Genomic DNA, 25,644 nt, shown 5'->3' with positions numbered 1-25,644 from the left:
GCGGCATAGCGTTTGCACAGCTGCTAAAAACAGCTAGCGAGCGATCAACTCGGAATGACCACCATAGTGACTACAAAATGGCACAGGAAACGGATATCTCTTGCATACCTCAATGAACGGAAACCACCCTCCAAATTGTCCACTCCAGGGCCAAAATTTACTAAAAAATCGAGTTTGTCCGATTTGTGTTTTTTTTTCTAAGTCCCAACACGGGAATTCACTAAGCACAAATCTCGGCAGTGTTTGTCATTCAAACCATTACGAATAGTCCAAAGTTCAGAAATACGAATGAATAGACCATCGGTCAAACACGGCTGTTATTTCCTACAACACGGGTATTCACTATTCATTCGTATTTGGGTGTTAGTTTCTGAGTGCTCAAGTGCGGGTGTATTTTTTGCGATTCGTTAAAAAAAGCAGCAAAAAAATAAACCTGCTTTTTCCAGGCGAGTTTGGATAATCATGCACGGATCAGTGAGATCTGTGCATGGTTATCTATGGGAAAGGGTCTGTTTACTGTAAAAACTTGGAAAAAAAATTGCGTGGGGTTCCCCCTCCTAAGCCACACCAGCCTCGGGCTCTTTGAGCCGGTCCTGGTTGCAAAAATATGGGGAAAAAATTGACAGGGGTTCCCCCATATTTGAACAACCAGCACCGGGCTCTGCGCCTGGTGCCAAAAATATGGGGGACAAAAAGCGTAGGGCTCCCCCGTATTTTTAACGCCAGCACCGGGCTCCACTAGTCAGAGAGATAATGCCACAGCCGGGGGACACTTTTATATAGGTCCCTGCGGCCCTGGCATTAAATCACTAACTAGTGACCCCTGGCCGGGGTACCCTGGAGGAGTGGGGACCCCTTAAATCAAGGGGTCCCCCCCCTCCAGCCACCCAAGGGCCAGGGGTGAAGCCCGAGACTGTCCCCCCCATCCAAGGGCTGCGGATGGGGGGCTGATAGCCATGTGTAAAAAAAAGAATATTGTTTTTAGTAGTAGTACTACAAGTCCCAGCAAGCCTCCCCCGCAAGCTGGTACTTGGAGAACCACAAGTACCAGCATGTTTGGGGGAAACGGGCCTGCTGGTACCTGTAATACTACTACAAAAAAAATACTTAAATAAAAACAGAACTCACACACCTTGAAAGTAAAACTTTATTACATACATGCACACCTACATTCACACATACTTACCTATGTTCACACGAGGGTCGGTCCACTTCTCCAAGTAGAATCCATGGGGTACCTGTGAATAAAATTATACTCACAAAAATCCAGTGTAGATCGGTCCTCTTCTGAGCTTGTAATCCACGTACTTGGCAAAAAAACAAACCGAAAAACCCGAACCACGCACTGAAAGGGGTCCCATGTTTACACATGGGACCCCTTTCCCCGACTGCCGAGACCCCCCGTGACTCCTGTCACAGAGGGTCCCTTCAGCCAATCAGGGAGCACCACGTCGTGGCACTCTCCTGATTGCCTGTGCGCTCCTGAGTTGTCAGTCAGGCTGCGCACGGCAGAGATACAATGTAGCGCATAGGCGCTACATTGTATCCAATGGTGGGAACTTTGCGGTCAGCGGTGAGGTTACTCGCGGTCAACCGCTGACCGCAAAGTTCAGATAAGTGGGAACTTGGGACCCCTTTCAGTGCGTGGTTCGGGTTTTTCGGTTTGTTTTTTTGCCAAGTACGTGGATTACAAGCTCAGAAGAGGACCGATCTACACTGGATTTTTGTGACTATAATTTTATTCACAGGTACCCCATGGATTCTACTTGGAGAAGTGGACCGACCCTCGTGTGAACATAGGTAAGTATGTGTGAATGTAGGTGTGCATGTATGTAATAAAGTTTTACTTTCAAGGTGTGTGAGTTCTGTTTTTATTTGGGTATTTTTTTGTAGTAGTACTACAGGTACCAGCGGGCCCGTTTCCCCCCGCATGCTGGTACTTGTGGTTCTCCAAGTGCCAGCTTGCGGGGGAGGCTTGCTGGGACTTGTACTGCTACAAAAAACAATATTCTTTTTTTTTACACATGGATATCAGCCCCCCATCCGCAGCCCTTGGATGGGGGGGACAGCCTCGGGCTTCACCCCTGGCCCTTGGGTGGCTCCAGGGTACCCCGGCCAGGGGTGACTAGTTAGTGATTTAATGCCAGGGCCGCAGGGACCTATATAAAAGTGTCCCCCAGCTGTGCCATTATCTCTCTGACTAGTGGAGCCCGGTGCTGGTGTTAAAAATACGGGGGACCCCTACGCTTTTTGTCCACCGTATTTTTGGCACCAGGACCAGGCGCAGAGCCCGGTGCTGGTTGTTCAAATATGGGGGAACCCCTGTCAATTTTTCCCCCATATTTTTGCAACCAGGACCGGCTCAAAGAGCCTGAGGCTGGTTTTGCTTAGGAGGGGGGACCCCACGCAATTTATTTTTTTAATTTTAACACTTTGATTTTTTTTTAAGGTGCACAATGAAGCCCTGCACGGATCTCACAGATCCGGACGGGATTCCTTGTGCTTTGTCAGGCAGTGTTTTACTCATCACTCCCGTAAAACAATGCCTGGCATTACGAATCACATCGACATCGGAAAAGACGAATGTTGCAAACTTGGCAGATTAGTAAATGACCGTATCGGGATTCAAAAAGTTGCAGTAAAATGCACCCGATACCATTCGAGTTCAAACACCCTTAAAAATGACAAAAACACGAATATTAGTAAATATACCCCCAGAAATGTGAATTATTAGTCTCATAATTTGAGTGTATCATTTAATAACATAGCACACACTATTTTTATCAAAATAATGTCACCTCGCAAATATAAGTATTTAAAAAATTTTTTAATAAATGTTGAAATAACATTATGTTTCTCTCCTTAGGTTATTTATGTGCTAAGAAATCCAAAAGATAATGTAGTGTCATTTTATCACTTCCACAAAACTTTTGTCAACATACAACATTTGGCTATCTCTTGGGAAGCATTCTTTGACCTGTATATGTCAGGAAAAGGTACTGCATGCAATGTAAAGAAGCTTAATTCTGTCAATAACTACTGTATAAGCATCAATGTATAGTAATTATATGTTATTTAAATAACCAGAGCCAATAGTAAATTATAATAAATCTTGGTTCAGTCTATGTACGATTATCGCTTATGGGCTTCAAAACTTTTCCTTCACAGTTACTTCTTGATTAATGTTGTCATTCTAGTTTCCATTAGTGGAATCTGCAAATTAGTTTCTTCTCTTTGCCCTGGGATACTACACTGTTTTTAGTATTGATACAAGTTGGTATATCTTCCAATTTGGGATCAACAAAATAAGCAAACGTAAGAAACTTTTCCAAATTGTATAAATATATGTCTAATAAGCAAAAACGTTAAAACAGCAATTTATTTTTCAAAACACTTTAGGAGGACATGCCCAACAAAAATAGATGATTATAAGGTTGGAAAGCATGTTATTTAATTGGGATCAATATGAGATCCCAGCGGGCGGGAACCCGGCAGTGAGGAGACCGACGCCAGAATCCCTACAGCCGCATCCCAGCGGCGAGCGCAGCATGTCGCCTCGTGGGCTTGCTGTGCTCGCCATACTTCGGCCCCGGTGGCGACCTTCAGTCACTACAGGGTTCTATTCCCCATTGGGTGGTGGCGTGGACCACCACCCAAGTGGGGAAACCAGCCAGTGGTCTGGACTCCAACCGCCGTTATTGCAGATGGTGTCGGGATTCCGGCATCGGTATATTGACCACCGGGATCCCGTCTGGCAGTCAATTGACTGCCTCCCATTTAATTAGCTTACTATAGCATAATATAATATAAATTAATTAAAACAAAAATTCCACATCACTCAGCAATGGTTTGCAAATCACTGTGAAGTCTGATAATCATCCATAAATAAAAAAAGTATCTGTTTATATATTTATAGACAAATTCTATTCGCATCCAGTTGCCTAAATTTAGGTACAAATTTTGCTACTCATGCTAAATTTTACAATTCAACATTCCAGAGATTTTTTATGGTCATCCTTTAATATGAATTAAGGTTTGTGACATCTGTTCATTTTTTATCATTAGCTCCTTTATGTCCCATGTACTCTCCATCAGATGTGACAACACCAGGCTGTTCTTTCCCTGACATGTTCGCATCTGGTGCAACCAATCAGAAATGCTCACTAGGCAGCAGCCAGAAGATAATCTTCCAGCAGTCGCGTATATCAGAGGCACCTCCCAGTCCCACTGCAACTACGGCTTTGTTCCCAACATGTCCTGACCACTGATGGCCACAGTGATTGGGAAGCCTGGTGACACACCGACCCTGCAGCTGCAGGGCAGCATTCACAGTGTTGGACACAGAACAGCCATGGTTTAACTTCTCTCACTCTGTCTCTCGTGGCCAGACGTAATTGGGCAGCACAGCAGCACATCCTCCAACAGGCTTCAGTGCAGCTAAGTCTACACTAGAAGCAACATCTCCTGGTCTGTTCACCACCCTCCAATGTGTGCAAATCACTGCTGGCCACAGTGATCGGGCATGTGCATATATATCTATATATACCAGCATTTGCCGGGTCAGTACAGTCTTTGCCTGAGTACCATTCTCTAATAAGTCTGACTCTGCTCCCTCCCCACCCTATTGTCGCGGCTCTGTGCTGCCCTCCATCCATCCCCTCATTCTCTCCTGCCTGTGTTCCCCCATCTAACTAAGTAAAGTTTTAAAACTTTTTTTTTTTCAGAAATATCCCCAAAATGTTAATTGTTTTAATCATCACATTATTTAAATAATAGCTGTTTAAACTTTATTTTACATTTTTGTCAAAAAAACATACTGAATTAGGTATACATAGTTATTTATATAATTTGATGATACAAAAAAAAAAAATCATAATTCTTGGGGACATTTAAAAAAAAATATTACCCAGTTGAGTGGTTAAGGTACATTTCTGCATGGCTGATACATTTACACATTTTAAAGCCACTAATAAAAATTTCCTCCAGACATCTTCCTCCAAAGCCTTGCCCTAATCCTCATCCCCACTTAATTGTACAGGGTGCTTCTCAGGGGTAGTCTAGCACAACAGGAGATTATACCACTATGTAAAACCACCATTATAGGACACATACTGTAGCTAAGTCAGTCCAATATACAGATGTTCCAATGTTCATCTTGCACATAATCACCTGAAGAATGCACCTGCAGGATGAAAGTGGACACATCTGTATATTGGCAAAAGGTGTAGGGTTCAGTAAGAGATGTTGGGAACAAAGTAAATTCCACTGATGGCAAATGTTTCATTCCCGTATCTGAGTAAATGAAATAGATCTTCAACAGTAAACAGTTGATGCAAAAAAGAGTGTTCCCACTGGGACCAAAACAACACATTTAAATTAGGAATTAAACAGATTAAAGAGGAGAGAGGGGTGTGCGGGTATAGGAAAAGGTCCCAGCATTAAATTAATGTTCTCCCATGCCTTCAGAGTAGTTAGCATAAACTTAGATACAGTCCAACAGATTGGGTGGAGTGAACAGTGCAACCAGAATAAGTCCTATATAGGGAATGGTCCAATCAGAGTGGATTACAATTGCACCAACGGTTTGGGCCCAATACAAAAAGGGGGTATACAGCGCTTAAGACACAGAGTAATGTTAAATACATGTTTTATTGCTACAATAGAGAAAATATTTTTCCAAATAAAAAAAAACAATTAATGCTCAATAAAATCATTAAAAAGGAATTCCTTAATAGTAAATATAAGTCTCAGAAGCATGCCCTTAGTGGAAATGGTTTGTTTATGAGCAGATTTGTGATGTCGCCATCAAAAAAAGTGCACATTTGCTAGCATATATACAGTCACTGAGTATGTCCAGAATTGACAGGAAATTTTAATAATTTATGCACTTGGATGTGATTACCTGTTCCGTGTTCCAATTTAGAAGGCTCCAATGATGTATGGTTCATATGGCAACAGCAACCTGTAATGGAGTCTTGGTCCACAGTGGAGAAACCGTTCTGTGTTCCAATTTGAAGGTCTCCAGTAGTGTATAATTCATACGGCAGCAGCAGCCGGCAATGGAGTCCTGGTCCACAGCAAGGGAACTGTTAATTTGAAGAATCCTGACTGTTGTGAAAAGGCAATGGTGGCGCTGGTCAAAGGTGTCCACTTAGGGTCTTAGAAACTGACGCATTTCGCTGCACCAGGCAGCTTTATCAAAGGTGGTTTGGCATTGAGACTGATCCCCTTTTTATAGGGGAAGTGATGTCATACGTGGGGACAGCTGATTTAGGATTTTTTGACATCCAGATTTATACTACATCAATTTTCACATTTTATACCCTAATATACACAATAGATACAATTTACATTATAAATTAAAATATATTTTTTTAAAAACGAAGCTGGAAACAAGAAACAGTGCTATTTTTAATAATCACTAACTCCGGTCATGTGATCGGAGCCCGATCACATGTGAAAGATGCACCAATGATAGCTTTTAGCCGGTCACGTGGACGAGGATGAGTCACGTGATCGGCTCAACCAGGAAATGGCTGTTTGAATGACAGGTGTAATCACCTTACTAGGCTCATGTTCATGTGACACTAGTCACGTGTCTCGGAGCATGGTAGGGTAATAACATACCAGGAAGTGTTGTTGTGGTTGCTTAGTAACCCTCATTAAAAGGAAATAACTCTGTCTTAAAGAGAAAACCATCACTACTAGTGTTTTGGTAGAATCAAGAGAAAGTAATATTTTTAATATTTTTAATTTTAAAAGTAGTAACTCTGGTCACGTGATCGGAGCCCGATCACATGTGTAAAATGCACCAATGATAATTTTTAGCAGGTCACATGGGTGGGGGTGAGTCACATGATCAGACCAGCCGGGAAATAGTTGTTTGAATGACAAGTGTAATCACCTGACCGGGCTCATGTTCATGTGACACTAGTCACGTGTCTCAGAGCATGATAGGCTAATAACATACAAAGAAGTGCTATTATGGTTGCTTAACAACCCTGAATAAACGAAAAGAACTCTGTCTTAAAGAGAAGCATTATTACTAGCATTTTGGTAGAGTCAAGGGACAAAAATAGAAAAAAAAACAAGAATGAAAAACAGATAATAAAAAATGGGGATTAACCCCTGTTAGTATATTTATACAATGGTTAATAAAGTCCCCCCCCAAAAAAAAAACCTGGCAGTAGTAAATAGACTCAAACGCTTTAGATTCAAAATATTACTAAAGAACTTGTTGTTCTCAAGAGGGTAATCTTCATTTCTTACATTAGTTATACTGCACCCTATTAATACATTAGGTAGTCTATAGAAATGTAATAATACAAGAAGGGAAGGGAAAAAAGGGGGGAGGAGGGCTAGACTCTGCATGGCATGGGGTCCATGAGAAGCAGACCTACAATATCGTATTGAGTTCCAAGGCTTCATTCAAGCCATCAGGGTGAAAGGTGTTTAGTTGGAAAGTGCACTAAATCTCCTGCCTGCAGAGCCTCGCAAATCTATCTCCTCCTCTTTTTGTAAGAGGGATGTGTTCGAGGACAATAATTTTCAATGTTAGTGGGTTTCCCTCATGGTATTTGGTAAAATGTCTTGGAATACTGTGGTTAGTCACCTTATTGATAATATTCCTTCTATGTTCAGTAAAGCGAGTTTTTAAGGACCTGGTGGTCCAACCCACATATAACGAGTTGCAACCACAGATTAAGACATAAATCACCCAATTTGTGTCACAGTTGATAAAACTAGTTATAGCAAATTCCTTATCTGTGAGGGTTTCAGGTATATTTATTGTCTTATTTAATGCATGTTTACAAGTAATGCATTTAGTCTTTCCACATATGTAGAATCCAATTTGTTTTGGTAGCCAAGATATATTCTTGTTAGGAACTTGTGCTATTAAAGAGGATTTAAGAAGACTTGGGGCTAAGTTAGACACTAAGGACTGATTTTTTCTCAAAATAAAACATGCCCGTGCCTAGTTCCCAGATTTGTCCTCAAATCCACTATCTTCTCTCCCTATCTTATTTTTTCCCTGCCAATCTCATTCTATGCTACTGTATTTTAAATTTTGTTTCAATTCTATTTCTCCATTGTGCTTACGCCTTGTTCAGTGCCTGTCACTCCACTTTCTTTTTTTGTTTTTTAAATAGATTGGGCTACAGTAAGTCTACTGAAATCTACAGAAAGTTTTCTTTGTTGACTTGATGACATATTATCTGTACTTTATTTACCAGCATGTATTTTGGCAGTTATTTGTACTTAAACTAGAAATAAAGTTATTTTAGAACAAAAAATAGATAAATAACCAGAAAATAGTAATTACATCACAAGGGTTGTAGATTTTGCTAGATTTCTCCTTTAGACAGTGGTCTATTCCATCTCAGTGCAAACTACATAGAAGGGTTCAGTTTTATGTCTGTTAGGAGCAGCATCTCATGAACAGTATGTACTAGACCCCAAATGCAAAATGTATACTAATGATGATGATTGGCAGGTGCTTCTGATTGACTAATTGCATATGTACCCCTCCCATTAACTGTATGTAAATCTATAGTGTAGCTGCTACTGTTGAATGTGAAGCTGAAGTCATATATTTGCATTACTTTATTAATATTTGCTTTTAGGCAACAACAGGCAATCCCATTTTAATTTTTATAGAGAAGACATGAGATGTTTGTATTTAATTTAACTTAATTTGTACTTTTACTTTAGCACATCTGTATGAAATTTATTTTACATGGTAAATGTGGATTTTTCATGTATTAACACTATCCAGACAATATTATATTTTTTTATATTACTGTTTTTCTGATGGCACCCAATGGCCTGCAGTGCTGGCACCTTTTATTATTATTATTATTATTATTATTATTTTGAATTAAGTAGTTACAAAAACTGGAAGAAATCAGTGAACTAATTTCAGAAATGAATAAGTAGCTGAAAACTAAAGGTGCATACACACTCGATTACGTGCTCTGTGAGCGATGTCTTCTGGTGTTTCCCCCTCCTCGGCGGCCGGGAATACACACTGAGCGATATGACGTTCATAGACGTTAAGCAAGAAAAAGATAGAAAGGTAAATAAATAAAAATAACAAATAATATCAATAAAAATTAAAATTAATGTTTAGATTCTTTTGCGATAGATTGATGTTTTTTCCGGTACAGGAAAGGAGTCCTTTTGTAAAGCCTTGTACCGCCTCTTTAAATGCTAAACTGTCCCTATAGTCTAACCTTTATGCTCTGACGTTCTATAGCCGGAGCTTGTTGTTGCTGGGCGCTTCTTTCAGCGTTGCTTGTACGGCTCAGTGCGGCTGGTCTCCTCGCGGCTTAACGTGCCGGCGTCTTCACTCTCTTCCGGGTTCAGCAGCTATCGGGTTTCCAGTGCGTTTCGTGCATGCGTACTTAGTCATAGGGTATTCCTCCTTCCTGTGGGAGCTGCATTTTATGCTGGAGTCCATAAAAAAACTTTAAAAAAAACTTTATTTGGTTTGTCTAAAAACGGATTCAGTTCACAGGAAGTTGTAATAAGATTGGTGGCAACCACATGGTTTTAAAAGGTAAAAGTAAAACTAAATAGAAAAAATATAAATAATATAAATAAAAATATAAATAAAATATAGAATAAAAATATAATAAAAATTAAAGAAAAAAAGAGAACGAAGGTGAGAAAAGCATTGTATTATAATGTGAGCTATAAAGATTTTAACGTCGGGGAGGGATAAGGATATTTATTCAATCTGCTATCAGGAATGTTTTTAAATCAATATCAATATTGAGTCCATTAGGTTTTAACGTATTTAAGAGGTATATCCAATGTATCTCATTCCTGATCAAATCTGTGCTTAAATCTCCTCCTCTCCAGTTCTGTGATATTTTTTGGATTCCTATAAATTTTAATGATGATAGGTCTCTATTATGACGATTTGCATAATGTTGAGAGACACTGTGTGTCTGTAATCCAGTTTTTATGTTATATAGATGTTCGGACACTCAAACTTTTAATTTTCTTTTAGTTTGTCCTACATATTGGAGGCCACAAGGGCACTCCAACAAATAGATCACTCCCTCAATATTGCAAGTTATATGATTTTTTATTTTGTTTAATGTATTTGTTTTATTGGATTTGAAAATGTCCATTTGTTTTGTCTGTTATTTTGCAAGCTCTACATCTCAGGCAACTGAAAAAAACATTAGTTCTCTTAGCTTCTGTTGTCTGTTCTACAGGCACAAAGCTCTTAGTGAGTTCTTGTTTAAGTGTTTTCGCCCTCTTGTATATTACTCTTGGTTTCTTTGGAAGCAGTGTTGAGAGGTGTTCGTCCAGTTCCAGAATGTGCCAGTGTTTTTGTAGAATTTTTTCGATTTTGTAATGATTACTGCTAGATTGAGTAATAAAAGTCAGCTGATGATTTGTTCATTTGTTTTTTTCTTTATATTCTAACATAATGTCTCTGTCCATTGCTTTTTTGGATGCAATTTAATTTGTTAGAATGATATCTTCATATCCCTTCTCAATGAACTTTGCTTTTAGTTTTTCGCTCTGCTTTTCAAATGTTGTTACGTCTGAACAGTTGCGGCGTAGTCTTCTAAATTGGCCACTTGGAATATTACGTAGCCATTAATTATGATGACTACTGTTTTTAGCTAAGGCATTGTTTCCACTTACTTTTTTTATGTGAGTTCGGGTTTGTATAGTGTTATTGTTGATGTAAATTTCTAAATTTTAATAAATCACCATTTCTTTGCTGGTTATGGTTGTGAATTCTAAGCGCTTTGTTTCCCAATTGTTTTCTATATTATTTATATACAGAGCTGCTCAAATCTCCATATACAAGCGTGGCAAACATTTCCCTTTTTCAATTTACTGTAATACTACGTAGCTGCTGCTATGACAGGACATATTACACACCCACATAGAAACAAAATAAGTGATTTATTTTCAGTTTAAAAAAAAAACCGATATCACCATCATCAAATGATGAACGATTTTGTGGACAATTTATGAGACTAGAAAAATTTTATGTACAAGAAATAAAACAAAGGTGGGAAATAACTACTTTAAGCACATATATAGACCATGATTTAATTCCAAGAGGTTTAAGAGTTCAAAACCCCCCCACATTTGAACCTATTCAAACCCCCACATTTGAACCTATTCAAACAGACTTCTTTCAGAAATGGAATAACATTTTAGATACATGTTCAAAGAATTTAAATTAATTAATTATAGAAGATAGAAAGATCTCTTTACAATCTCTGAATGAAAATATCAAAATTCTGGAAACCAGATTTGAACCACTCAAAAATATGACAGAATATAAAAATCTAATGCAAATCACAAATAAGAAAATGGAAAAAACTGAAGAAGAAATCATACATCAAAAACAAAAGACATTCCATAGAGATGTAGAAGAAAAGAAAATTATTACCAAAAATGAAAAAAGAAATCAAAATCAACAGTGTCAAGTGTCAAGACCACCTTACCGATCAGACTGGCAAAAAAATAATAATCTGTCCAGAGTACGTAAAAACTCCACACAGAGAACAAGTCAAGAAAACTATAAAAAACAAGAACCCCTTATCAAAAATAAGCCATATGTACAAGAAATTACCAACCATACAATACAAAAAATTTCCAGTACACAAAACAAAATCCCTACAGATTAATAAAAGATTCCTTTAGAAAAGGAATACAAGCGGCAGAAACCGAAGAGGAACAAGATCAACATAATCTCATAGAACTAGTGGAATGCAAAGATGAAGAGAGAAAATCGAACAGATGGAAGTCACAAAGAAAGAGAAACTTAGAGACTGAAGAAGATGAGTATGATACAGATTTTATAGAGGAGATATGGGAACAAGAAGAACCACCAGATTGGAAAGAAGTCCCATGAAAGAAAATACGAGGCGACCATTCACCAGGCGAAGGGGTGTCAGGGGTGGCAAGAACAAAAAAAAGAAAGATGACTATGACCCAAAGAAAGATGGCATCTACAACTTAAGTAGTAAAGAATTTATGAAAGAACAACTGTCGCTTTTACGAAAAGAACTCAAATTTGCCCCACACTCAAGAGCCGATAACTTCAGTTTATATATTGAAGCACAGAAGTTTATACGAAAATTATGTATGAAAAATTATTTTTCAAACAAATCGCCTAATGAAGAAGCAAAAGATGAAGCAACAGAAGAATATCAACATACAAAATTGAAACCATAATCCATTTTCTACCCTTTTCATATAAAAGGGCCTCACATACAGACGTTTCAAAAATTAATTGAGGAAGAGATTAGAAGCATTCCAGAAAAATAAAAAATAAAATACAATTTGACTAAAGATGAAAAAGAAGCCTTATCACAACTCAAAAAAGACAAAACAAGCATTATAAAACCATCAGATAAAGGTGGCGGACTAGTAATACTCGATAAAGACAAATATGAAGCAGAAATAGAGAGACTCCTACCTGATACCGATACCTACAGAAAACTACATGAAGATCCTACAAGAAAATTTCAAACAGAACCAATTGGAATCCTGCAAGAAGGAAAACACGTTGGAATCATCAACAAAAAAGACTTTGACTTTTTGAATATACAATTTCCAAAAATTCCAACTCTTTATCAGTTGCCAAAACTGCATAAAAGTGAAAATAACCCTCCAGGACGACCTATAGTGTCAGGGATTAATTCCCTGAAATCGAATTTGTCAAAATATATTGGTTAATATTTACAGGACTTGGTATGCTCATAAAAGAGCTATCTTAAAGACACAATGCACTACTTCAGCAAATTAAAAATATAAAATGGCACACACATGCACAGGGGTCTTACATAGGGATGAGCGGGTTCGGTTCCTCGGAATCCGAACCCGCCCGAACTTCATGTTTTTTTACACGGGGCCGAGCGACTCGGATCTTCCCGCCTTGCTCGGTTAACCCGAGCGCGCCCGAACATCATCATCCCGCTGTCGGATTCTCGCGAGGCTCGGATTCTATCGCGAGACTCGGATTCTATATAAGGAGCCGCGCGTCGCCGCCATTTTCACACGTGCATTGAGATTCATAGGGAGAGGACGTGGCTGGCGTCCTCTCCGTTTATAGAGAAGAGAGTGAGACAGTAGAGAGAGACACAGTAGTAATTTTGGGGAGCATTAGGAGGAGTACTAGTTACTTGCTGAAGTGATAGATAGTGTGACTGTATATTATCTGACTTGTGGGGGAGACACTGACAGTGGGGAGCAGTTAGAGTCTGAGAGCAGGACTCAGGAGTACATATAACGTACAGTGCACACTTTTGCTGCCAGAGTGCCACACTGCCATTGTGACCACACTGACCACCAGTATAATATATATTGTGATTGTCTGCTTAGGAGTACTACTTGCAAGTTGCTGATAGTGTGACCAGTGACCTGACCACCAGTCACCACCAGTTTAATATATATATATATATATATATATATATATATATATAATTGCATATAATATATATATAATATTGTATACCACCTACCCGTGGTTTTTTTTTTCTTTCTTCTTTATACATACTACTATAGTAGCTTACTGTAGCAGTCTGCGGTGCTGCTGAGCTGACTGTGTCCAGCAGGTCCGTCATCAGTCATTACATAATAAATATATATACCTGTCCGGCTGCAGTACTAGTGATATTATATATATATATATTGATTTCATCTCATTATCATCCAGTCTATATTAGCAGCAGACACAGTACGGTAGTCCACGGCTGTAGCTACCTCTGTGTCGGCAGTCGCTCGTCCATCCATAATTGTATACCACCTACCCGTGTTTTTTTTTTTCTTTCTTTATACATACTACTATAGTAGCTTACTGTAGCAGTCTGCGGTGCTGCTGAGCTGACAGTGTCCAGCAGGTCCGTCATCAGTCATTACATAATAAATATATATACCTGTCCGGCTGCAGTACTAGTGATATTATATATATATATATATATATATATATATATATATATTAATTTCATCTCCTTATCATCCAGTCTATATTAGCAGCAGACACAGTACGGTAGTCCACGGCTGTAGCTACCTCTGTGTCGGCAGTCGCTCGTCCATCCATAAGTATACTAGTATCCATCCATCTCCATTGTTTACCTGAGGTGCCTTTAAAAATGTTGAGGTTCCAAAATTAGGGAAAGATCAAGATCCACTTCCACCTCGTGCTGAAGCTGCTGCCACTAGTCATGGCCGAGACGATGAAATGCCAGCAACGTCGTCTGCCAAGGCCGATGCCCAATGTCATAGTACAGAGCATGTAAAATCCAAAACACCAAATATCAGTAAAAAAAGGACTCCAAAATCTAAAATAAAATTGTCGGAGGAGAAGCGTAAACTTGCCAATATGCCATTTACCACACGGAGTGGCAAGGAATGGCTGAGGCCCTGGCCTATGTTCATGGCTAGTGGTTCAGCTTCACATGAGGATGGAAGCACTCAGCCTCTCGCTAGAAAACTGAAAAGACTCAAGCTGTCAAAAGCACCGCAAAGAACTGTGCGTTCTTCGAAATCCGAAATCCACAAGGAGAGTCCAATTGTGTCGGTTGCGATGCCTGACCTTCCCAACACTGGACGTGAAGAGCATGCGCCTTCCACCATTTGCACGCCCCCTGCAAGTGCTGGAAGGAGCACCCGCAGTCCAGTTCCTGATAGTCAGATTGAAGATGTCAGTGTTGAAGTACACCAGGATGAGGAGGATATGGGTGTTGCTGGCGCTGGGGAGGAAATTGACAAGGAGGATTCTGATGGTGAGGTGGTTTGTTTAAGTCAGGCACCCGGGGAGACACCTGTTGTCCGTGGGAGGAATAGGGCCGTTGACATGCCTGGTGAAAATACCAAAAAAATTAGCTCTTCGGTGTGGAAGTATTTCACCAGAAATGCGGACAACATTTGTCAAGCCGTGTGTTGCCTTTGTCAAGCTGTAATAAGTAGGGGTAAGGACGTTAACCACCTCGGAACATCCTCCCTTATACGTCACCTGCAGCGCATTCATAATAAGTCAGTGACAAGTTCAAAAACTTTGGGCGACAGCGGAAGCAGTCCACTGACCAGTAAATCCCTTCCTCTTGTAACCAAGCTCACGCAAACCACCCCACCAACTCCCTCAGTGTCAATTTCCTCCTTCCCCAGGAATGCCAATAGTCCTGCATGCCATGTCACTGGCAATTCTGACGAGTCCTCTCCTGCCTGGGATTCCTCCGATGCATCCTTGCGTGTAACGCCTACTGCTGCTGGCGCTGCTGTTGTTGCTGCTGGGAGTTGATGGTCATCCCAGAGGGGAAGTCGTAAGCCCACTTTTACTACTTCCACCAAGCAATTGACTGTCCAACAGTCCTTTGCGAGGAAGATGAAATATCACAGCAGTCATCCTGGTGCAAAGCGGATAACTGAGGCCTTGACAACTATGTTGGTGTTAGACGTGCGTCCGGTATCCGCCGTTAGTTCACAGGGAACTAGACAATTTCTTGAGGCAGTGTGCCCCCGTTACCAAATACCATCTAGGTTCCACTTCTCTAGGCAGGCGATACCGAGAATGTACACGGACGTCAGAAAAAGACTCACCAGTGTCCTAAAAAATGCAGTTGTACCCAATGTCCACTTAACCACGGACATGTGGACAAGTGGAGCAGGGCAGGGTCAGGACTATATGACTGTGACAGCCCACTGGGTAGATGTATGGACTCCCGCCGCAAGAACAGCAGCGGCGGCACCAGTAGCAGCATCTCGCAAACGCCAACTCTTTCCTAGGCAGGCTACGCTTTGTATCACCGGTTTCCAGGTCATTCAGGTCATTCCCCTCATCAGGCTTTTGCAGAAGAAGCTGGAGGCATTGAAGGAGGAGCTAAAAGGGAGCGATTCCGCTAGGCATGTGGGACTTGTGGATGGAGCCCTTAATTCGCTTAACAAGGATTCACGGGTGGTCAATCTGTTGAAATCAGAGCACTACATTTTGGCCACCGTGCTCGATCCTAGATTTAAAACCTACCTTGGATCTCTCTTTCCGGCAGACACAAGTCTGCTGGGGTTCAAAGACCTGCTGGTGACAAAATTGTCAAGTCAAGCGGAACGCGACCTGTCAACATCTCCTCCTTCACATTCTCCCGCAACTGGGGGTGCGAGGAAAAGGCTCAGAATTCCGAGCCCACCCGCTGGCGGTGATGCAGGGCAGTCTGGAGCGACTGCTGATGCTGACATCTGGTCCGGACTGAAGGACCTGACAACGATTACGGACATGTCGTCTACTGTCACTGCATATGATTCTCTCACCATTGAAAGAATGGTGGAGGATTATATGAGTGACCGCATCCAAGTAGGCACGTCAGACAGTCCGTACTTATACTGGCAGGAAAAAGAGGCAATTTGGAGGCCCTTGCACAAACTGGCTTTATTCTACCTAAGTTGCCCTCCCACAAGTGTGTACTCCGAAAGAGTGTTTAGTGCCGCCACTCACCTTGTCAGCAATCTGCGTACGAGGTTACTTCCAGAAAATGTGGAGAAGATGATGTTCATTAAAATGAATTATAATCAATTCCTCCGTGGAGACATTGACCAGCAGCAATTGCCTCCACAAAGTACACAGGGAGCTGAGATGGTGGATTCCAGTGGGGACGAATTGATAATCTGTGAGGAGCGGGATGTACACGGTGATATAGCGGAGGATGATGATGAGGTGGACATCTTGCCTCTGTAGAGCCAGTTTGTGCAAGGAGAGATTAATTGCTTCTTTTTCGGTGGGGGTCCAAACCAACCCGTCATTTCAGTCACAGTCGTGTGGCAGACCCTGTCACTGAAATGATGGGTTGGTTAAAGTGTGCATGTCCTGTTTATACAACATAAGGGTGTGTGGGAGGGCCCAAGGACAATTCCATCTTGCACCTCTTTTTTCTTTCATTTTTATTTGCGTCATGTGCTGTTTGGGGAGTGTTTTTTGGAAGGGCCATCCTGCGTGACACTGCAGTGCCACTCGTAGATGGGCCAGGTGTTTGTGTCGGCCACTAGGGTCGCTTAGCTTACTCACACAGCTACCTCATTGCGCCTCTTTTTTTCTTCTTTGCGTCATGTGCTGTTTGGGGAGTGTTTTTTGGAAGGGCCACCCTGCGTGACACTGCAGTGCCACTCCTAGATGGGCCAGGTGTTTGTGTCGGCCACTAGGGTCGCTTATCTTACTCACACAGCTACCTCATTGCGCCTCTTTTTTTCTTCTTTGCGTCATGTGCTGTTTGGGGAGTGTTTTTTGGAAGGGCCATCCTGCGTGACACTGCAGTGCCACTCCTAGATGGGCCAGGTGTTTGTGTCGGCCACTAGGGTCGCTTAGCTTACTCACACAGCTACCTCATTGCGCCTCTTTTTTTCTTCTTTGCGTCATGTGCTGTTTGGGGAGTGTTTTTTGGAAGGGCCATCCTGCGTGACACTGCAGTGCCACTCCTAGATGGGCCAGGTGTTTGTGTCGGCCACTAGGGTCGCTTAGCTTACTCACACAGCTACCTCATTGCGCCTCTTTTTTTCTTCTTTGCGTCATGTGCTGTTTGGGGAGTGTTTTTTGGAAGGGCCATCCTGCGTGACACTGCAGTGCCACTCCTAGATGGGCCAGGTGTTTGTGTCGGCCACTAGGGTCGCTTAGCTTAGTCATCCAGCGACCTCGGTGCAAATTTTAGGACTAAAAATAATATTGTGAGGTGTGAGGTATTCAGAATAGACTGAAAATGAGTGGAAATTATGGTTTTTGAGGTTAATAATACTTTAAGATCAAAATGACCCCCAAATTCTATGATTTAAGCTGTTTTTTAGGGTTTTTTGAAAAAAACACCCGAATCCAAAACACACCCGAATCCGACAAAAAAAATTCGGTGAGGTTTTGCCAAAAACGCGGTCGAACCCAAAACACGGCCGCGGAACCGAACCCAAAACCAAAACACAAAACCCGAAAAATTTCAAGTGCACATCTCTAGTCTTACACACACTGACAGAGGGTCTCACACACACTCACACATGACAGCGATCTCACACACATGATGTGAAGAAAACTAGCTATTCCAGGGAAGCAGAGGAGAACAGGGCTGCAGAAGTTAAGTAATTTTGAACTAGTTCAGCTAATTGGAAACTTCTAATTGCTTAATTAGTCATTAGAGGGGTGTCCACGGGGTTCTGGAGCAAGTCCCTATTCCCCCCCCCCCTCCCCCCCTTAAAATAGCACTTTAATGAAAAATTAGACTTGCTCTGGGGCTATGAGAAAAAAGACAGTGATTTTTGTAGAAATCACTGTGGTTTATTTTCTCTTCTTCAACTGAATAGAAAAAAATCCCACGCCGTGAGATTTTCTATATTTCTATACTCCAGCTGATTGTAAATAATTAGTTTTAAGTACAGTTTTTTGCTTAAGTTACACTGACTAGCGCTTAGTGAAGTAAATTAATGGCCTTGTAATTGTGATTATGTCACATTTTTAAATAAAAATAATAAATAAAGGATAATAATAATAATTTTAAAGTGACATTTCTTTTCATTTATAATACAGCTTTCTTGTAACCAAAAGCAGTCCAGTCACACTTTATTTGGCCTTTTTGCAGTAATTGGTGGCTCGTGGTTTGATCATGTCAGGGGATGGTACACCCACAAGGAGGAATTTGACTTGCTCTTTTTAACATATGAGGAGATGATCCAGGTAAGAAAATGTGTGATTATCTATATTAACATAAATCAAACATAACACACACAATGAATATCGTAAAGGGGAACACAGATTTACAGAGTAATATAGTGAATTTTAGCTTCTTGCTTCCAGGGGATTGAATAAAACAGAATTTTACTGTTTTATTGCTAAGACAGTGGTGCAGTGGCGGATTTTACCTGTGGGCTGCAGGACTGCAGGCCCCCACGAAAAACTCTATACCCTGATCAGTGTCAGTGAAGCCAGATGCAGTCTATGACTGCACTGGCATCACTATGACTGGAAGTGACTTCCTATTGGAAGTCCTGCCGGCCAGTCACAGACACACAAGGCAGTCCCATCGGGAGGTGTTTCTTCCCTCTGTGACTGCCAAACCAAGCTGCGTTAGATCTGGCCCCTATGGGCTGCAGTCAGTGAAGTTCATAGAAGTCGGGGGATTGCACATGCGCAGTCGTAGTAAGTAGGAGCCGCTGGTAGTGGTGTGTTTATATAAATAGGGTACCCACGGGTGTTTGAATTATGCATTGTAAAAGCATTTTGAACCGATGTGAGTGGATCTGATACTTTAAGTCACGGTTGTTGGAATTAGGATACTCATGCATTTTCAGTTGCATTGCAGTGTTGGTTTTTCCAATGCTACTTTTTTTTCATTCCATGTATTTGGCACATTTCAGTGTATTGGAAAACATAACAATCATCTATAAAATGCTAGTAAATAGGACATTAGCCACCTTGTTTGTGTTTGGTACTTGAACTAATAAAACACCATAATACAGAGCAGAGTATTTGCAATCTACATGACTGGCAATGCTGGGTGCTTCATAATTAGTTATATGCACGACCTAGAATAATGGACAGACCTGGCAGTCGAAATACAGAAGCCAAATATCCGACAGCCAGATACGCCACCGGGGTGGTTAAGGTTAGCCTGCAGCGGGGAGGGGGAGGATAGGCTTAGGCTGAGGAGAGAGGGGGTTAGGCACCACCGGGGAGGATTAAGTTTAGACACTAAGGGGATAGGGTTAGGCTGCAGAAGGGGGGGGGGGTTCGGTTCACTAAGGGGAAAGGTTACAGTTAGGCACTGAGGGGGGTAGGGTTAGACTGCGGTAAGGGAAGGTTAGTGGGGTATGGGGGGGAGTTAAAATACTTACCTCACTCTTGTAGGGTTCATGACCATCTGGATGCTGGCATCGGTATTGTGACCACCAGCATCCCGTCCGGCGGTTATGCATACTGATCCTGACAGACCACATAGGTCTATGGCAGGGGTCAGGGAAACTTTTTATCTTTTACCCAAAAATATATTTAGATACACCAACGTTAACCCCTTGATTTGAAAGGAAGGAAATCATATATTATTGTGCATATATACTAGAGATGAGCGGGTTCGGTTCCTCGGAATCCGAACCCGCCCGAACTTCATGTTTTTTTTCACGGGTCCGAGCGACTCGGATCTTCCCGCCTTGCTCGGTTAACCCGAGCGCGCCCGAACGTCATCATGACGCTGTCGGATTCTCGCGAGGCTCGGATTCTATCGCGAGACTCGGATTCTATATAAGGAGCCGCGCGTCGCCGCCATTTTCACACGTGCATTGAGATTCATAGGGAGAGGACGTGGCTGGCGTCCTCTCCATTTAGATTAGAAGAGAGAGAGTGAGATTGATTTTAAACAGAGACACTTGATTTACTGGAGCTTAGGAGTACTGTAGAGAGTGCAGAGTTTAGTAGTGACTGACCACAGTGACCACCAGACAGTGCAGTTTTATTTAATATAATCCGTTCTCTGCCTGAAAAAAACGATACACAGTGACTCAGTCACATACCATATCTGTGTGCACTGCTCAGCCCAGTGTGCTGCATCATCTATGTATATATCTGACTGTGCTCACACAGCTTATAATTGTGGGGGAGACTGGGGAGCAGTGCCAGTTATAGGTTATAGCAGGAGCCAGGAGTACATATTATTAAAATTAAACAGTGCACACTTTTGCTGCAGGAGTGCCACTGCCAGTGTGACTGACCAGTGACCTGACCACACTGACCACCAGTATAGTTAGTAGTATACTATATTGTGATTGCCTGAAAAAGTTAAACACTCGTCGTGTGACTTGTGTGGTGTTTTTTTTTTTATTCTATAAAAAACTCATTCTGCTGACAGACAGTGTCCAGCAGGTCCGTCATTATATAATATATACCTGTCCGGCTGCAGTAGTGATATATATATATTTTTTATATCATTATTTATCATCCAGTCGCAGCAGACACAGTACGGTAGTTCACGGCTGTAGCTACCTCTGTGTCGGCACTCGGCAGTCCATCCATAATTGTATACCACCTACCCGTGGTTTTTTTTTCTTTCTTCTTTATACATACATACTACATCTCATTATCAACCAGTCTATATTAGCAGCAGACACAGTACAGTAGTCCACGGCTGTAGCTACCTCTGTGTCGGCACTCGGCAGTCCGTCCATAATTGTATACCACCTACGCGTGTTTTTTTTTTTCTTTCTTCTTTATACATACATACTACATCTCTTTATCAACCAGTCTATATTAGCAGCAGACATAGTACAGTAGTCCACGGCTGTAGCTACCTCTGTGTCGGCACTCGGCAGTCCATCCATAATTGTATACCACCTACCCGTGGTTTTTTTTTCTTTCTTCTTTATACATACATACTACATCTCATTATCAACCAGTCTATATTAGCAGCAGACACAGTACAGTACGGTAGTCCACGGCTGTAGCTACCTCTGTGTCGGCACTCGGCAGTCCGTCCATAATTGTATACCACCTACCCGTGGTTTTTTTTTCTTTCTTCTTTATACATACATACTACATCTCTTTATCAACCAGTCTATATTAGCAGCAGACACAGTACAGTAGTCCACGGCTGTAGCTACCTCTGTGTCGGCACTCGGCAGTCCATCCATAATTGTATACCACCTACCCGTGGTTTTTTTTTCTTTCTTCTTTATACATACATACTACATCTCTTTATCAACCAGTCTATATTAGCAGCAGACACAGTACAGTAGTCCACGGCTGTAGCTACCTCTGTGTCGGCACTCGGCAGTCCGTCCATAATTGTATACCACCTACCCGTGGTTTTTTTTTCTTTCTTCTTTATACATACATACTACATCTCTTTATCAACCAGTCTATATTAGCAGCAGACACAGTACAGTAGTCCACGGCTGTAGCTACCTCTGTGTCGGCACTCGGCAGTCCATCCATAATTGTATACCACCTACCCGTGGTTTTTTTTTCTTTCTTCTTTATACATACATACTACATCTCTTTATCAACCAGTCTATATTAGCAGCAGACACAGTACAGTAGTCCACGGCTGTAGCTACCTCTGTGTCGGCACTCGGCAGTCCATCCATAATTGTATACCACCTACCCGTGGTTTTTTTTTCTTTCTTCTTTATACATACATACTACATCTCTTTATCAACCAGTCTATATTAGCAGCAGACACAGTACAGTAGTCCACGGCTGTAGCTACCTCTGTGTCGGCACTCGGCAGTCCGTCCATAATTGTATACCACCTACCCGTGGTTTTTTTTCTTTCTTCTTTATACATACATACTACATCTCTTTATTAACCAGTCTATATTAGCAGCAGACACAGTACAGTAGTCCACGGCTGTAGCTACCTCTGTGTCGGCACTCGGCAGTCCATCCATAATTGTATACTAGTATCCATCCATCTCCATTGTTTACCTGAGGTGCCTTTTAGTTGTGCCTATTAAAATATGGAGAACAAAAATGTTGAGGTTCCAAAATTAGGGAAAGATCAAGATCCACTTCCACCTCGTGCTGAAGCTGCTGCCACTAGTCATGGCCGAGACGATGAAATGCCAGCAACGTCGTCTGCCAAGGCCGATGCCCAATGTCATAGTACAGAGCATGTCAAATCCAAAACACCAAATATCAGTAAAAAAAGGACTCCAAAACCTAAAATAAAATTGTCGGAGGAGAAGCGTAAACTTGCCAATATGCCATTTACCACACGGAGTGGCAAGGAACGGCTGAGGCCCTGGCCTATGTTCATGGCTAGTGGTTCAGCTTCACATGAGGATGGAAGCACTCAGCCTCTCGCTAGAAAAATGAAAAGACTCAAGCTGGCAAAAGCAGTAGCACCGCAAAGAACTGTGCGTTCTTCGAAATCCCAAATCCACAAGGAGAGTCCGACTCCAATTGTGTCGGTTGCGATGCCTGACCTTCCCAACACTGGACGTGAAGAGCATGCGCCTTCCACCATTTGCACGCCCCCTGCAAGTGATGGAAGGAGCACCCGCAGTCCAGTTCCTGATAGTCAGATTGAAGATGTCAGTGTTGAAGTACACCAGGATGAGGAGGATATGGGTGTTGCTGGCGCTGGGGAGGAAATTGACCAGGAGGATTCTGATGGTGAGGTGGTTTGTTTAAGTCAGGCACCCGGGGAGACACCTGTTGTCCGTGGGAGGAATAAGGCCGTTGACATGCCTGGTGAAAATACCAAAAAAATCAGCTCTTCGGTGTGGAAGTATTTCACCAGAAATGCGGACAACAGGTGTCAAGCCGTGTGTTCCCTTTGTCAAGCTGTAATAAGTAGGGGTAAGGACGTTAACCACCTCGGAACATCCTCCCTTATACGTCACCTGCAGCGCATTCATAATAAGTCAGTGACAAGTTCAAAAACTTGGGCCGACAGCGGAAGCAGTCCACTGACCAGTAAATCCCTTCCTCTTGTAACCAAGCTCACGCAAACCACCCCACCAACTCCCTCAGTGTCAATTTCCTCCTTCCCCAGGAATGCCAATAGTCCTGCAGGCCATGTCACTGGCAATTCTGATGATTCCTCTCCTGCCTGGGATTCCTCCGATGCATCCTTGCGTGTAACGCCTACTGCTGCTGGCGCTGCTGTTGTTGCTGCTGGGAGTCGATGGTCATCCCAGAGGGGAAGTCGTAAGACCACTTGTACTACTTCCACCAAGCAATTGACTGTCCAACAGTCCTTTGCGAGGAAGATGAAATATCACAGCAGTCATCCTACTGCAAAGCGGATAACTGAGGCCTTGACATCCTGGGTGGTGAGAAACGTGGTTCCGGTATCCATCATTACTGCAGAGCCAACTAGAGACTTGTTGGAGGTACTGTGTCCCCGGTACCAAATACCATCTAGGTTCCATTTCTCTAGGCAGGCGATACCGAAAATGTACACAGACCTCAGAAAAAGAGTCACCAGTGTCCTAAAAAATGCAGCTGTACCCAATGTCCACTTAACCACGGACATGTGGACAAGTGGAGCAGGGCAGGGTCAGGACTATATGACTGTGACAGCCCACTGGGTAGATGTATGGACTCCCGCCGCAAGAACAGCAGCGGCGGCACCAGTAGCAGCATCTCGCAAACGCCAACTCTTTCCTAGGCAGGCTACGCTTTGTATCACCGGTTTCCAGAATACGCACACAGCTGAAAACCTCTTACGGCAACTGAGGAAGATCATCGCGGAATGGCTTACCCCAATTGGACTCTCCTGTGGATTTGTGGCATCGGACAACGCCAGCAATATTGTGTGTGCATTAAATCTGGGCAAATTCCAGCACGTCCCATGTTTTGCACATACCTTGAATTTGGTGGTGCAGAATTTTTTTAAAAACGACAGGGGCGTGCAAGAGATGCTGTCGGTGGCCAGAAGAATTGCGGGACACTTTCAGCGTACAGGCACCACGTACAGAAAACTGGAGCACCACCAAAAACTACTGAACCTGCCCTGCCATCATCTGAAGCAAGAAGTGGTAACGAGGTGGAATTCAACCCTCTATATGCTTCAGAGGTTGGAGGAGCAGCAAAAGGCCATTCAAGCCTATACAATTGAGCGATATAGGAGGTGGAATGCACCTGTCTCAAGCGCAGTGGAGAATGATTTCAACGTTGTGCAAGGTTCTGATGCCCTTTGAACTTGCCACACGTGAAGTCAGTTCAGACACTGCCAGCCTGAGTCAGGTCATTCCCCTCATCAGGCTTTTGCAGAAGAAGCTGGAGACATTGAAGGAGGAGCTAACACGGAGCGATTCCGCTAGGCATGTGGGACTTGTGGATGGAGCCCTTAATTCGCTTAACAAGGATTCACGGGTGGTCAATCTGTTGAAATCAGAGCACTACATTTTGGCCACCGTGCTCGATCCTAGATTTAAAGCCTACCTTGGATCTCTCTTTCCGGCAGACACAAGTCTGCTGGGGTTGAAAGACCTGCTGGTGAGAAAATTGTCAAGTCAAGCGGAACGCGACCTGTCAACAACATCTCCTCCTTCACATTCTCCCGCAACTGGGGGTGCGAGGAAAAGGCTCAGAATTCCGAGCCCACCCGCTGGCGGTGATGCAGGGCAGTCTGGAGCGACTGCTGATGCTGACATCTGGTCCGGACTGAAGGACCTGACAACGATTACGGACATGTCGTCTACTGTCACTGCATATGATTCTCTCACCATTGAAAGAATGGTGGAGGATTATATGAGTGACCGCATCCAAGTAGGCACGTCACACAGTCCGTACTTATACTGGCAGGAAAAAGAGGAAATTTGGAGGCCCTTGCACAAACTGGCTTTATTCTACCTAAGTTGCCCTCCCACAAGTGTGTACTCCGAAAGAGTGTTTAGTGCCGCCGCTCACCTTGTCAGCAATCGGCGTACGAGGTTACATCCAGAAAATGTGGAGAAGATGATGTTTATTAAAATGAATTATAATCAATTCCTCCGTGGAGACATTCACCAGCAGCAATTGCCTCCACAAAGTACACAGGGTGCTGAGATGGTGGATTCCAGTGGGGACGAATTGATAATCTGTGAGGAGGGGGATGTACACGGTGATATATCGGAGGATGATGATGAGGTGGACATCTTGCCTCTGTAGAGCCAGTTTGTGCAAAGAGAGATTAATTGCTTCTTTTTGGGGGGGGGTCC

General features: G+C 42.4%; 1 protein-coding gene across 2 annotated transcripts in view; it reads left to right on the top strand.

The window, feature by feature from the left end:
- Positions 1-25,644, top strand: part of LOC134909867 (amine sulfotransferase-like) — a 113,018-nt gene that overhangs the window by 70,934 nt on the left and 16,440 nt on the right. For both annotated transcript variants that reach the window (XM_063917200.1, XM_063917199.1), the window contains exons 6-7: positions 2,867-2,996; positions 18,588-18,682. In XM_063917200.1, the coding sequence (XP_063773270.1) occupies positions 2,867-2,996; positions 18,588-18,682 (225 nt within the window). The remainder of the gene's footprint in view (positions 1-2,866; positions 2,997-18,587; positions 18,683-25,644) is intronic.

The sequence above is a fragment of the Pseudophryne corroboree genome, chromosome 4 (assembly GCF_028390025.1).
Source record: "Pseudophryne corroboree isolate aPseCor3 chromosome 4, aPseCor3.hap2, whole genome shotgun sequence".
Taxonomy (NCBI): Eukaryota; Metazoa; Chordata; class Amphibia; order Anura; family Myobatrachidae; genus Pseudophryne; species Pseudophryne corroboree.
Note: the sequence above shows the minus strand (reverse complement) of the source record. Positions and strands in the feature narration are given on the sequence as shown.